This window comes from Amblyomma mixtum, chromosome 3 (genome assembly GCF_055824585.1).
Source record: "Amblyomma mixtum isolate Tamu chromosome 3, ASM5582458v1, whole genome shotgun sequence".
Taxonomy (NCBI): Eukaryota; Metazoa; Arthropoda; class Arachnida; order Ixodida; family Ixodidae; genus Amblyomma; species Amblyomma mixtum.
In genome coordinates this window covers 291,816,193-291,832,099 of record NC_143014.1, presented here as the reverse complement: position 1 = coordinate 291,832,099, position 15,907 = coordinate 291,816,193, and the positions used below count along the sequence as shown (strand labels likewise).

The window sequence follows — 15,907 nt, the reverse complement described above, 5'->3', positions numbered from 1 at the left end:
TCGCTTTGGGATGTTAAACCCCATAAAAGCAAAGCAAAGTAAAAGCAAAGGAGCTAGCTGGAGATAGGTGTGTGTGTGTGTGTGTGTGTGTGTGTGTGTGTGTGTGTGTGTGTGTGTGTGTGTGTGTGTGTGTGTGTGTGTGTGTGTGTGTGTGTGTGTGTGTGTGTGTGTGTGTGTGTGTGTGTGTGTGTGTGTGTGTGTGTGTGTGTGTGTGTGTGTGTGTGTGTGTGTGTATAGCGACAAGAGAAACATTGGCATAGTATGCAGTAGCATGAACGTAGACCAACGTTTGAAACATTTGACACAATTTATTTGTTTCGACCGTGGAACGGCCTTCGTCAGAATGTCTGAATTGATACGGAAGGCACCATATATGTAGATAAAAACAGCGCACAGAATAATCAACAACCAATTAAATAATTAAATTATAAAGGGCATCAGGCACATGTCTACAAGATGATAAACGAACCATATTATGAATCACAAGATCATAAATGAATCACAATACACAGCAGCTACTTGGCGAAATTTAGTCTGTCTCTGTCATAACTGCATAACTTTACGTCACCAGATAAACAAGTATGCACATGATTATTCACTTTGTTTGCAGTCGGTCATAAGATGACAAGTCACACTCATGAACAGCGAGAATGAAGAAGCTTGGTTTATTGGTTTACTGGGGTTTAACGTCCCAAAGCGACTAAGGCTATGAGAGACGCCGTAGTGGAGGGCTCCGGAAATTTCCACCACCTGGGGTTCTTTAACGTGCACTGACATCGCACAGTACACGGGCCTCTAGAATTTCTCCTCCAAAGAAATTCTAGCCACCGCGGCCGGGATCGAACCCGCGTCTTTCGGGTCAGCAGCCGAGCACCATAACCGCTGACCCACCGCGGCGGCAAGAGAATGAAGAAACGAGAAGTTACACGTGATCTAGTAAACACATGGAGGCGATGAACAACATAATCAGTAGCAAGAATATCTGTTATTAAAACTACAAAAGAAACTGATTGCGAACCAGAGTACACTAACCTAAAAGCGAGATATTTGGGCATTAATAGGATATTGAACTCAATTGAGTTCCATACCCTCTTACAAAATACACCAGAGTACCCTAACCCAAAATCAGAGTGCACTAACCTAAAAGCGAAATATTTGGTCATTAAGAGGGTATGGAACTGTTAGAGGGCACTGAGTTGTGTAGCGGGAGACTACGTGCACTCAGTGCGAAAATCACCTCTCGATATGCTGCAGGCACCGGCACGGGCCGGGCTTGTGCTTCGTCTAGTGATGACCCCGGGCTTGAAGCAGTAAGTGTGGGAGGGCTCGAGATTTGAGTGATAGGCATGGGCCAGGCTCGGGCCTCAGAATGCGAGCCGTGCAGAGCTCTAGCCTGCACGCTGTTCGGTCCACGCGACGACAGCGCTAGTACACCAGCCTGGGTTAGGGTGCCTCAATGGCCAGCGCCGCTGGCGGGCATCCGGGCACCCTAGCCTAGGAGCATAAAAGTGGGCCGCCTTGTGACCCCAAACTACGAGAACAGTGTGCCTAGCCGCTGCATCACTATGCCGGTGCAGATCACGGGCCTGGGCAGTACCGAAGATCCATATATCTTCGACACTATCTTTAGATATAAAGTTCTGTATCGGTATGAGCTATGGCATGCCACAAATGGAAGTTTCGGTATCGAAAATACAGTTTTTGTGTATCGTGTATTTTAACAATACTCGATACTCAAAGAAATTAATGTGCTGCAAGTTTTGAGGTTGCTGCGAGTCATACTTTGGGCCGGCGGCGCTCGCTCAGCGGGTAGCGCACCGAAGAAACGTACAGACGATTACTGTCGTCGATAATCTGAAATCTGAGCGCAGCTTTTCACACGTCACCTGCCACCGCTGGCAGGTTGCGTGTTACGCTGACAGCCAACCTCCGGGATCCTCCCGTGGCAGCCACCTTCCCATTGTCCGTTCCTTCGCTCACGCCGTGCCAGGTGGCGTTTCGCTCTGCTGCCACCTGTCATCTCTCAGGTGACAGGGAGACCTGTGACCTGTCAGGTAGCGTGGTACGCCGACAACTACGACACGAAAGCCAGGAACGAGCTCCTATAGGAGCTGCACTCTAAGAAGGGAAGAGTTAAGAAACGGTCTTGTCGTGCGGGAATAATGAGATTCTGTTGTATACACCGCCTCAAGCACAACTTATATGGACCTCTTTGACAGCTTACCACGTTAAAAAACAGTGGTTGGAAGGCAATGGGACAGGCTGATTCTCCACTCGTGGAGTTTGTCTCCTTGAGTGTATTCAAGGTACCATGAACGAAGAGGTTGGTCAGGGCATTCTTGAAAAGGTTAGGTTTCCATAGGCAGGCAAGAATCCGGGATTTAAATATGTGTTTCAAGAGAATTACAACCTGAAGCACTTTTCTACGCTTTGAAAGATTGGATGGAGAAGAAGATGGTGGACCTTATTTATTTATTTGATACTGTCAGTCCCCTCAGAGATCGTAACAGAAAGGACATTTATAGTCCAATCGCATAAAAATATGGCAATGATCAATGACTTAAAATTCAGGTTATTGCACTCCATAAAGTTTATACGTCAACAGGAAAGCAGTTGAAAAAACTACAAAGAAATGAATGTTACTAGAATTGGGCTGGACAGATACCGCAAGGTTGACAAAAAAGGTAGGAACAAATTCACAATGGCTAACACAAGCATTATTGAGATGTAAGAAAATCGTTTTCAACAAGCATGATACACGCATTAACTGATGAGGCTTCGGCGGTGGCTGAGTAGCTGTGGCGCTCGGCTGCTGACCTGAGAGACGCGGATTCGATCCTCGCCGCGGCGGTCGAATTTCGATGGAGGCGAAATTCTACAGGCCTGTGTACTGTGCGATGTCAGTGCACGTTAAAGAACCCCAGGTAGTCGAAATTTCCGGAGCCGTTCACTACGGCGTCCCTCATAGCCTGAGTCGCTTTGGGACGTTAAACCCCCATAAACCAGCATTTACTGACAATCTGTTAACGGTGCACATGCATATTCAAAGCGTTCCGTTCGCGTATAGTCGGCGGAAGTACTAAGTTACCTGAGAGTGCAAGTATGGAAGGGAAACTCATTTACGCAAAGAGGTCGGCCAAGGAGATTCAAATCTGGCCTGCTACTCTGCACTGGGAAACGGGAGTGGGAGAAGGAAGAGGGTCGTGATGGGCGACGATGTAGTTAGAAGAGAGATGAGAATATGCACACTGCTGTGATCGGGGGACCAGCCAGCAGAGAACGGGCGAGCCGGGCTGGCGCCATCGGGCTGCGCGGATCAAAGGCGCTGTTTTTAACAGAAGACGCATGAATTGTCTCAAAGTGCCAATTCATGCAAGTATCGCGAAAACGTTCCAACATCAGATCTGCATATTCACTCCTGTCAAACACGGTAACCCAAGTCCAATCGTATCGGTACCTTGGAATCACTATCTCCAGCAAATTAACCTGGTCGGAACACATCTTATATCTAGCATCTAGAGCATAAAAATCACTTGGCCTCATCCGAAGATCCCTGTACCTAGCCCCTCCTTCTGTTCGAAAATTAGCATACGAAACATTCACCCGTACCATACTTGATTATGTAGCGGCTATATGGAATCCTCACCAAGCATACTTAATTAACACCTTAGACGCCGTTCAAAACCGAGCAGCCCGTTTTATATCCTCAAATTACAATAGACACAGCAGTATCACCAGTATTAAATCTTCACTTAACATCCCGCCACTAGAGCTCCGACGGAAAATCGCACGACTCTGCCTCTTTCATAAGTTATATTACAATTTTCCTGATCTTCGTGACACATTATTACTAGCTCCCATCAGAACATCGTGCCGCCTTTTTAACCTCCTCAGCATTCAACGTATACATGGATCGACCTTGGCATTTAATAAATCTTTTCTTCCTACTGCAATAGAAAATTGGAACTGCTACCCGACTACATTGTTAACGAGCGCGACGCTACTAAATTTCGACAGGCATTAATTAATCACTGTACTGAATAAAAGATACTTCTCAAACTTCACCAAGTTACACTTATTCTTTTTCTTGTTGTTGTTGTTGTTGTTACCGCCTAATTCAGCCTTGCGCCCTTCATTATTGACCAACGTTGTATTGTGATGTATCGTTTTTCATTTTATTGTATTGCATTATGTTTTGGTGTATTAACGTATTATTCTCAGTTGCATTTGCATTGTCCCCCCCCCCCCCTTATGTATTGCCTCAACAGAGGCCTTTAAGGGTAAAATAAATGATGAAATAAATGATGATGGAAACGCTGGCCTGGGGGCGGCTTCTGGCGACGGCGTCGGCGTGAACAAAGGCTCTAATCTCCTTCGCCGGCGATGCTGAATGCGGCACTGGTGCCGAACTGCGCTCTGCTGTGGACTAGCAGAGGAGACGGCGACGGCGGAGGCGACGGCGGCGCCAACCCATTGCCCGCGTGCGCCCTGAGCAGCCGACAAAGCGGGGGTGGTCACGGCGGATTTGTCCCTTCCACCGACCTGAAGAGGTCACCGGTGGGAGCCGTCAGCACTCGCGTCTCCCACGAACAGGAGCGTCACTCAGCAGCGAACGACCTTTGGGCCTGGTCGGCCGGCGGCAAACCAAACAGTTCTCGACTGCGAGGTGCCAAGTTCCTCCTCGCCAGTGTGTGTGTGTGTGTGTGTGTGTGTGTGTGTGTGTGTGTGTGTGTGTGTGTGTGTGTGTGTGTGTGTGTGTGTGTGTGTGTGTGTGTGTGTGTGTGTGTGTGTGTGTGTGTGTGTGTGTGTGTGTGTGTGTGTGTGTGTGTGTGTGTGTGTGTGTGTGTGTGTGCGTGCGTGCGGTGTGCGCGGTCACGTGGGGAGGGCGGAGCCTAAGAAGACGCTAACGGCCCCAGCTGCTGTCGATGCCGATGGTGACACAGATCCGTGAGCGTATACGTCAACGTAGCTCTGATATTCTGACCAGATACGCCAGAGCAAGCTGCTGAAGTGCACAGACTGGCATCATGGAAATTTCTTTAGTATTCCGGTGTGCCGGTAGTATTCGGGGTGCCTGGAGAATGTGAACTGCATTTAAGCAGCAAACTGTGCTGTGTCACAGAGCTTCTTCCCTGACTTCTTGTCGAGAGCTTCTTCCCTTTTCTGACTTTTGGTCTCCTTGCTATTCTGTAAATAATGTAAATAAATCGTCAAGTTTTCTACTCCTCCTGAAGGCTTCCGTCCGTAGTCTGCCTGCTTCGTCCTCATGCAGTGAAGCCCCTGGTCCCGATCCCCCAGCACACCAACTGGTTGGCAGCTGTGGGATGCTGCTGCACCAAGCACATCAGCACGCACATTTGATGGAGTCAAAACCACGAGTCGGGGCCCGTTTCGCTAAAAAAACGTGAGAACGCCAGCATTTCCGGGGCTGCTTGCCAAATCTGCGGACGAGCGCCTATCAGTAAATTCTCTAGAATGGCTCGCTGTCAAACTCTTCAAGGAAGCAACCAACGTTAGTCTAGGGCGCTAATATACTTGACAAACCACTAGTACATGATCCACAGTCTCGATTATGCCACAAGTAAAACAGTCCAGTTTGTCGGCTCGTCCAATTAAATGTATGTACTTTAGCGTGAAAGCTACATCTAAATGAAGTATATGCCGTAGGCTGCGGAATTCCACGCGGTACCCAAAATTTTCCGCGGTGTCCAGGGATCCAGTGAAATGCCATTCGGTTACTTTTTCTTGAACAGAAAAAACGAGCTCAGTGTCTCTATTGCCAGAGACTTGTGGCTGCTGTGGCGTAGAAACCGTCCTAAAATTTATAGTCCAGGTTTGGAGTCCGTGAATATATAAACACCACCTTTGAGGTTCTTCCCCTCAGATGGGCTGAATCGCTTCCCTGAGAGCCACAAGCTCAGCAGCGGTTGATGTTGAAATATGTCTGAGAACAAAATTGAGAGTTATCTGCCAAGCGAGCACCTCAGCTGCTCTCGATGCCGATGGCGACTCAGATCCGTGAGAGTATACGTCAACGTAGCCCTGATATTCTGACCAGATACGCCAGAGCAAGCTGCTGAAGTGCAGAGACTGGCATCATGGAAATTTCTGTAGTATTCCGGTGTCATGCAGACATATGGAAAGTCGGCCCATCATCCACGGTGCCTTGACGGGATGATATGGAAGGGCATATCCTGATGGTATTTGAGGCTGATGGCAGCGGTGTGCACTTAAAAACTTGCTATCCGGCCGCTCATTCGAAATCTTCGTCACTGGGTGACAACGGTGTCGAGGGAGTAAGCGTAAATACAAACAAAGTTGTTCATGTGACAAATATATCGATATTGGGCAGGCACGTGCTTCATCAATCGTTCCTTTTTTCAGAGGTGCACCGCGGCTATCCAAAGCATGCCTTGAGCGCCTGCGCTTGAACGCTCTCTAACGACCGTAAGCGAGAAATGCGCATATTAGACACGTAGTTTGCGTACTCTACAATGCTGGTCTAACTTTGTTTTTTTTTTGTATGCTATGTTTCACATGGTGCAAGTTTGAGGCGTCTATTAATTTAAAATAACGGTTTTAGCGCGGTTGATGTGACTTCATATGAGAATCCCACCCGAGGTCTGAGATTAGTTTTATGCCTAAGTATTTGTATTCGCGGACCGATGCAAAAGTAGCAGTAAAAGACCTTTAATCGACCATAATTTATAGGCCGAGCATGTCGACCGCCTGGGCGATAAGAAGTCGCTGTTCTTCTTCCCCTTCAGCGCCAAGCCAGTCGAGCCAGGTGGTGATGGATAGAGCGGGTGGGGGGTAGGAACCCGACTGCTGAGCAGCCGGACAATAGAAGAGGCAATGGGCCAGGTCTGCATAGATACAGGGGAGTTGGGACAGGAAGGGTTCGACCGATAGCGATAGAGATAGAGGCGGGACGGGGAGACAACTGCATTCATTTCGATGTGCCGAAGAAAGCGAGACTCCGGCACCGTGAGTGATGGCTGAGGGGGAGGGTAAAGGCGTTTGTCGAGGCAGAGCTCAAGGGAGACCTCTTTTATGGTGCGGCAAAGTTTGAGTCTCCCACCGTTCTCCGAGGGCTTGGGCCAGGGGATCAAAGGTGCCTGGAAAAGTGCGTCTCGGGCGAGCTGATCAGCCAGCTCATTGCCGTCAATCCCTAAATTCCCAGGGACCCAGCGGAGGAAAACGATGGAAGGCTGCAGTGCGGAGACCGCTCGTTCGACCTCCTGTTGGAGAGAAGGGGTCAGGGTGCGTTCCTGTATGTGGTGTATAGCGGCTTGTGAGTCTGAATAGACTGTGTACTCTAGGAGAGAGGGAAGGAGGGCAAATGACTGGAGGGTATGCGCAATGACGAGGACCTCGAGGGACAGCGCGTCTGGAGGGTGTAGATACGGCCCGCTGGTGTGGGTTTCAGGAGCAGGGAGGTGTGGATGGTACAGGGCGTAGCCGCAGGAACCTCGAGGAGCCACGAAGAAGGCATCCGTGTAGGCTACACGCTGGATATCAAAGAGAGGGGAACGGTGCTGCGCGGCCGCATGACGACGGCCGGTGCGCAGGACGGGGGACATGCTGGTCGGGAGAGGAAGGATACGAAGATTGGGAGCGGGGGTCGAAATAGGAGAGGTAAACGGGGAGATTGGAATAGGCGAAATACCCGCTTGAGTCAATAACCACTGACCCTGACGGGTAAGGGAAAGCCGGGCAAGCTGCGAGTCACGATGGAGACTGAGAAGAGAACTAAGAGGATGGAAGAGGCCTGTGGCAAAGAGCTTAGCGGTAGAGGTGGTGATAGGGAGGTTCAGAGCTGCCTTGTAGAGGCCCACAAGGGCAGTCTCTAGAGCGTTGAGTCTGAGTGAAGGAAGCGTAGGGTGCAAAGTACAAGACCTTGTTGAGGGCCAGCACGTGGGCAACTCGGCACGCGTGAGCCTCATGGAGACCTGAGCGTCGAGTGATCACGCGCCGCAGGAGGTGTGTTACCGAGTAGCAGGTGGTGACAGCGCGGTGGAGGGCTCATTCTTGGCCGCATGCAAAGAGAAGCCAGGAACTTTGCACTGTGTGACGACAGGAATGGGAGAGCCAGAAAGGTGGAGAGAGACGAAGTGGTTGTGTGAGCGCTGGTAGGAGCAATGGTTGAGGAGAAGCTCGGATTTCTCAGGAGCAGGAGAGCGGCCAGCGGTGGTGAGAAAGGAGTCGATGAGATCTAGGCCACGTTGCAGGGTGTCCTGTACGGGACCGGGAGAGCCAGATGAACACCACAGAGTGATGTCATCGGCGTAAAATATATGATGCAGGTCGGGAATTTCAGCCAGCTGGGAGGCGAGAGGGGCCATAGCGAGATTTAAAAGGCTAGGAGAGAGAACAGCACCTTGAGGAGTGCCACGGGTGAGGTGTTGCGGGTCAGACAAGTGGGTGTCTACTCGAAAGCGAGCCACACGTTTAGAGAAGAATGAGCGGATATAAGAGTGCATGCGGGAGCCATAGTCCAAAGAGGCGAGTTGAGAAAGGATGTGATTGTGGCGAACACCGTCAAAGGCCTTGCGAACATCGACGGTCACAAGTGCGTGAATTTGATTGGGTGTAGGTGACAGGAAGGTTTACTGGAGAATCACAAACATGTCCTGTGCACAGACGCGGCGTCGGAAGCCAATGAGAGAATGGGGTAAGAACTTCCGTGCCTCAAGGAAAACAGAGATGTGAGTCAGAGCCATTCGCTCAAGGGTCTTACCAACGCACGACGTAAGGGAGATTGGGCGGATGTAGGAGAGAGAGGGAGGTTTTCCCGGCTTTCGAATCATAGAAATAAGGGAGGATGTCCAGGAGCTCGGCAAGCAGCCGCTCTCCCAGGCCTCAATGTAGGTTTGATTCCTCCTTCAAACCTGCAAAAGTATTGTTGTTTCAGGTACACTCAAAAAGCGATCTATGCTTTTTTTCTGGTTACTGGTAAAAGAACAGATTTGTTAACATTAATACTTATCTGTCAATCTTGGCACCATTTGTTCACTGTGGTTAAGGGGTTATTTAAAGCTACATGGTCACTCAGTGAGTTAATTTTCTGATAAAGAACGCAATAGTCAGCAAAAAGTGTTATCTGAGAAATTCTAGTAGCTAGGTAATTTTAAAAAATTAAGAATAACACTGAGGCTGGAATACTTCTTCGTGGAACACCTCATATTGCATTGGGTGTCGCGGACCTTTCGTAGATAATTTCAACGAACCGAATAAGCTCAGTGAGGTAGTCCCTAATCGAGTCAAAAATGAGACCAGTTCCTCAACGCAGATTGTTTGGAATTTCGAAATAAGTTTAGTGTGTGATACGCGGTCTATAGTTGTCGAAAAGTCTACGAAAATGAGGTCTACTTGATTGTGTTGATCAATAGCGGTGGATATATCTTGTGCTAGTTCAATTAGGTCGGTAATGGTAGGAAGTCGTGCACGAAAACTGTGCTGAGAAGGTGTTATGTTTTCTTCTAGATAGGCTGTTCTTTGTTTTGAGATGGCATGTTCAAGTAGCTTGCACACTGTGCTGGTTGGTGAGATTGGTCTGAGGTATGAGGGATCTGGTTTGCTACCTGATTTGTGCACTGGTGTTGGGCATTGGTGCAGCTGTTTTTCATTCTTTATGGAGAGTGTAGGATGACAAGTATTTGTACTAAAAATTTTGCTACCCATTCGGCATAACGGCGCAGGAATTTTTTTGAGGTGTTATAAGGCCCTAGACCCGTTTTAGTGTCCAAATTTAGTAAAAGGTTTAAGACTCCAGCTCCGGTTACATTAAGGGGCCCTATTTTCTGGCCTGTGCAAAGGCTGGTACACGGCAGGTTTCTGTAGTCTGCAGTGAAAAGAGAACAAAAATAGTTATTTATTATAATGCAATATTTCAGTTTTCCTATGGAGATGCTTGGATTTCATTTTTTACTTCAGGGCATAAGTAACACCAGAACTTTTGTGGAGCATCTTTAGCAAACTATTCAAGGTATTTGTAAAGTAAAATGTTTTAGCTGCTTTCATTTTCTATTTAAAATCATTGATGGGTATGGGTAATTTTTCAGCTCTTCTTTTCAATGATATTTGTTTCTGCGCTCTTTTTAGTAGTCGAAACAGTCCTTTATTTTATAAACTGCGCTTTATATTTGTTTTGCCCGCGACATCTCTCCAGGCGTCCCGGCTCCAGCAAGAGGTTCGTGGGCTCAAGCCCGGCACAAGCGCACCCGTCTGTCCAGCGCGTATCATCCACCACAAATGAAGGTCATGAGATTGGCAGTGGGCAGGAATGGCAACGAAACACAAAAGACGCGCTGCTCGGCCGCGCATTTCAAGTCCAGGAGTATTAACGGCAGATAACGGCGACGATATCGATGAGAGGGTCAATCGCGAGCGATGGTCGATGCGTGCGCCAGGGACCAGGCTATCATCGGTGGCCCCGAATTCACCTTCTCCATCCGGTGTACCTTCAGGTGCTTGGCGAGGTGCTCGGAACGGGAGAAGCGCTTGTCGCAGATTTGGCAGCGGTGCGGCTTAATGCCCAAGTGAGAGCGTGTGTGGCGCACCAGCTCGTCCGAGCGGGGAAAGCGCCATCCGCAGCCGGGCCACTCGCACGCGAACGGCTTCTCACCCGTGTGTCTGCGCAGGTGGGCCTTGAGGTGCGAGGTCTTGGAGTACGTCTTGTTGCAACCCGGGTAGGAACATGGGACCAGCTTATTTTGCGCGCCAGAAGTGGAAGGGCTCGGCTGCGGCGCTCGTCCACCTTGCTGCCGCGTCGTGCCGGCCGTTTGGCAGCCAACCAGGACACCCGCTTTAGGGTTGCGAGCCGCGCGTTGCACCGGCTGAAGCCAGCTCTGCATAGGTCTTCCTCTGCCCACAGGCAGCAGAGGTGGAGGCGGGGGCGGAGGCGGGGGCGGAGGCGGGGGCGGAGATGGTAACACGGTAACAGCGGGACTAGACTGTGCGTTGCTAAAGACGGAGACGCCTTCACTGAGATTGGACATGAGGGTCTTGAGTCCGACACCGTTGACCACGAAGTCAATCAGGTCGTCCGCGGCAAACTCCTCGGAGCAGCCCACTTTGAAGGATCCGTCGGGAGTCGGCGCAGATGAAGTGGCCGAAGCAGCGCCCTCGTAGCCGGAGTATGGACTGAAGTCCGCCGGCATCTGGAAGTCGTGGCCCGTGGGCCACGCGCTGGTACTGCTGGCTGTCTGGCCGCCGGACGACTCTCCGCTGATAAGCGGGTAGCAGCACGCCGGGTCGCTGAATATTCCGAACTCTGGCAGTTGCATAGCGAGATCCTCAGTGGCAGCGTGGCCCATGACCACCGCACTGCTCTCCCCGTCCTGGCCCAGGCTGCAGCAGTCGCTGGAGAGGAACGAGTCCAGGTCCGCTCCCAGATCGTCCAGGGGCAAGTCATCGAACAAAAAGGCGGCGTCGGCAGCCACCGTGGAGAGGCCGCCTTCCATCGCGAACTCTGTTGCAGCAGGCATGGAAAACGGCGGGACACGATCATTTACTCACTCGCTGAACATCATGACTTCTCACTGTTTCTGCGAAATTATATTTTCCTGTTTTCATAGTGTTGGTAGGTAAGTAATTAGTGATATAATGCGACAAACTATTTTTTAACCTGCGTCACATTGTTTGCACGTCAGTATGTATGCCATCTGAGAGTTGACGGAATTATGATAGTTCTTGTCATCAGCTCGGCTGTAGTGGGCATACGCTACGGTGGACCGCGAACAATGTTTAGCATAACGATTCTATACACCGCACATTATTATCTTGTTGTCAGACAATCTAATATTTCTATATTCGTGTCGTGACAGCAGAAGGCTCTGCTGAGGAACACTAAATCTAGTAAGTTAGAGCTAGTACCTTGTACGCGGGTATGGAGCGGTCAAGCTATCCTACCAAGTTTGTTATGTTGAATATATCTGGATAAGCGACGAAAAAACCGGCAGAGCCTAGCACACAGTCGATCCTGCTGCTGCAAGAATAGGGATTCTGGGGTCCTGGACGGCGCGAAACGAAGATTTAAATGCTTTATTGCGATAAACAGAAACGGAACTGGTTGAAATTGTGGCAGTTTCATGGAAACAATGTTTTCTGTGAGCAATATTGATAACGTAGTCAACAAAGTACTTTGAAAGAACCGCGCAGCCTGCTCCCCACCCTCTCCTGTAGAAAATTAGTCTCTTCGTTTGATGCAAGATGGCGCTACAGAAACCAGTGCTGTGAAGCCTTTCGGTTTTGGTTTTCCGTCGTCGCATACGATGGGGATTTCCAAATAATGCTGACCGAATCAGGCAAGTACCTCACATAAATGCAGTATAAAACAAAGCTGACTACCAAATGCAACCTTGTTAAGAAGTCAGCGCAACAAACGGACGAGGGGACTTCTTCACAACTTGCACCACCAACTAGCCCGGCAGCTTCCTCTCCTGAAATGCAACCTCTGTGCGAGATTTGGGCGAGAACAAACGTGCGGTAAGGCTGAGAGTATTTTTTTCGATTTTCTCTGATCGACGCAAGTCATATGTATGTTGGACAAACACGGCGTTGCCTGATTGAAAGGTTAAGAAAATGTAAAAACGATTGACTAATTCTAAGGGCAGCAACTGCCACTTAAATACATTTAATGCATTAGAAACACAAAAAAGTGTGCCAACATTTGTCTGATAAATGCAGAGCCCAAAGGAAAACCAGAGACCGTAACCACGAGTGAGATCACTGAAGAGGATGACTCTTAGATATTGGAGACCACTGCGCGTTAGCATGCACCCTTCCCTGACTTTATCGGAAGAAGAGCTGGCGTACTTGACAAGAGGTCGAAAAAGATAAGACTGTTTTCAACTTGCCCATCGCTCCTGTTTCATCTGCCACGCTTCTTGGCATGTGTATATCCATGTCCATTTCTGCGAAGAAATCACTTCGCAGCCAGCGCTGTGTCTCTCCTCTTTTTCTTTCTCGTCCTCGTCCCGTACGCGGTGCATTAACCTGCGCAAATACAGCTGCTCGGACAAGCAACCAACGAAACACAGAAAGAGCTAACAGACGTGTAAAAAATGTCTTGGAAAAAAAGCTTGACATAAATAAGTTTCATCTAAGCAGTTTTTTTAGACTAAGACGTTTACTAACCTCTATTAGCGTTGCTAATGCTACGTTTGTGTGTGGCTTGAAAACTTCTCAGATCGAAATTTTCAGGAATTTTCCAGACGTTGCTTTTTTATTCCGTAATTGGTGCATGAATTATTTTGCGCATCTGAAGTCTAATTATAGAGCTAGATTTAAGTCCTCTAAACCTTTAGAAATGTGAAAGAGTTCATTTTTCTGATATAACCCGCTCAGAAGAGAACTCAAAACTGATTTGCAATGACCGGAACAATGAGCCCACATTACAAGGGATGTATGACTGTAGTAATGAGCCATGCGTGTGCTAAGTATTAAAAGGGAACACACTTTTCAGTCAGTGCGTTACTCTTTATTGAATCCATTGAAAACACCCACACAAAAAGAAGACCAGGAAATTCATGTTAGTAGCCACGGAGGAGGTACGTTCACTGATTTGGCTGACATTGCAACGGTATGCAGATAGATGGACAGACGCCCTGGCTCTCTGAAGAGCGCGGTAGCATATTTGCGTGCTCACGCTATGAGTGGATCACCCTGTTCCTACTCTTTGCTTTTGATATTACGGCCTTACTAAATCAAATTGTGTATATCAGAGACGTAGCGAAGAAGAAAATATGTATTTCTACACAGCCAAGCTGCTAGTCGACTGGAAAGCCTGGTAAAGTATTGGATATGTTCCGCGCGCTGGGGCACAACCCGTTCGTTGTCTGGAGGCTGATTGCCTTTAAGCCCTGCGAAGCCAAGCGTACTGCGCCTGTAATTTATTTCAGTTCCCAAGGCACCTTCGCCCTCAAAAGGATTCCACCCACCTTGATCTAACCTTGAGAACCTCTACCCAATGCCTATTATCTCAAAGCGAGGCATTGGAGAAGGCGGAGCCACTATATTCCGGGCGCGCTTAGGGCCCTGTAAAAGGAACGCATGGATGGTGGAACGAAATTCATGGGCGCAAATTGGTCGTCTAGCAGCTGAAGCTCTGTGGAAGAGACGGAGACGACAACCAGACTGAATAATAACGCATACACCGCCGTATGAATCCCATTTATCGTCTGTCGATTTTTTTCTGAAACCATTATCTAGCTCATCCCATTTATTTTTTGCTTTTCTCTACTATGTTCTTAAAGCGCTAGGCAGCATATCTCCTAACTGAACCGTCTTTTCCGGGGCTAGTTGGTTTTTCATGCTGTAGGTGTCTGCAGCGCACAGGAAACACGGACGGACAGAAAAGGGAACGAAACAGCGCTGACTTTCAACTGAGCTTTATTGGAAAAATAAGCGACTTTGATACAAAAATGTTTAACATGTGACTCAGAAGATGTCAAAACGTCCTACTACATGTGCCATCTAAAATCACTGATGCTCTAGATAAAAACCCTGAAAAAACATGAATGGAAAACACTGAAAGACACGTGCCGCTTGAACCAACTAAAGGGTGTCATGATCAACAACGGTGAAGGAACAACAATCGAAAAAACTAACAAAAAAACTATGATACCGAAATTCAAAAGCAGGGTGAAGCTGTATATGGGCTCCCGTTGTCACAAAAAGTAAAAGAAAAAAGAAAACACATTAACTAAAACAGGAAAAAGAAAAACACATTAACTAAAACAGCATAAAACCCATTATTTAAAGAGTGTCGAAATTTGCGGCTGCGCGCCTGCGGCCTGCAAGAATCCAAGTTCTTTATCCAGGAGCACTAAGGACACAGCGCTGACGCACATGTCCCCTTTCTGTTGGATGGCTTTTGCCTCGATAATCTCCCTCGTGGTCTGATCGCTGCTTCTATCTAAAATCGTAGTGTCCTGGAACCGTGGTATGCAATTATTGCATTCGCTGCAGTGCACAGTGAGATTTCCTTCTCGTATGTTTCTCTTGCGCAGATTGTCATAATTATTGTTGTGTTCTCGGAGTCGGTCGTTAAGGCATCGGCCCGTTTGTTCTATATAGACTTTCCCGCAGCTTAACGGAATGTGATAAACCACACCTTTGGTACAAGGTACAAACGGAGACCGGTGTTTTTTGGAGCACTGCACACGTGGTGTACCACACGTCTGAGTAAGCTTGCAAAGCTTTGACAGCTTTTCCGGGGCTGTAAACAATACTCTCAACTTCACTTTTTTGCCTATTCGTTTCAAATTGTGGGAGATGCTGTGCAAATAGGGTACTACAACCAGGTTTCGTTTTTGTTGACTCTCAGCCCAAGCTGTGTGAAAGCAAGTGTGAAAGCTTCGGCTGAGAGTCAACAAAAACGAAACCTGGTTGTAGTACCCTATTTGCACAGCATCTCCCACAATTTGAAACGAATAGGCAAAAAAGTAAAGTTGAGAGTATTGTTTTCAGCCCCGGAAAAGCTGTCAAAGCTTTGCAAGCTTACTCAGACGTGTGGTACACCACGTGTGCAGTGCTCCAAAAAACACCGGTCTCCGTTTGTACCTTGTACCAAAGGTGTGGTTTATCACATTCCGTTAAGCTGCGGGAAAGTCTATATAGGGCAAACGGGCCGATGCCTTAACGACCGACTCCGAAAACACAACAATAATTATGACAATCTGCGCAAGAGAAACATACGAGAAGGAAATCTCGCTGTGCTCTGCAGCGAATGCAATAATTGCATACCACGGTTCCAGGACACTACGATTTTAGGTAGAAGCAGCGATCAGACCACGAGGGAGATTATCGAGGCAAAAGCCATCCAACAGAAAGGGGACATGTGCGTCAGCGCTGTGTCCTTAGTGCTCCTGGATAAAGAACTTGGATTCTTGCGGGCCGCAGG

General features: G+C 48.3%; 1 protein-coding gene across 1 annotated transcript; it reads right to left on the bottom strand.

Moving 5' to 3' along the window:
- Nucleotides 1–10,379: 10,379 nt before the first annotated feature.
- On the bottom strand, nt 10,380–11,489 carry LOC149355162 (uncharacterized). The gene has a single exon (XM_089576080.1). It carries the CDS (start codon nt 11,487–11,489, stop codon nt 10,380–10,382), a length of 1,110 nt encoding a protein of 369 aa, XP_089432206.1.
- Nucleotides 11,490–15,907: the final 4,418 nt, after the last annotated feature.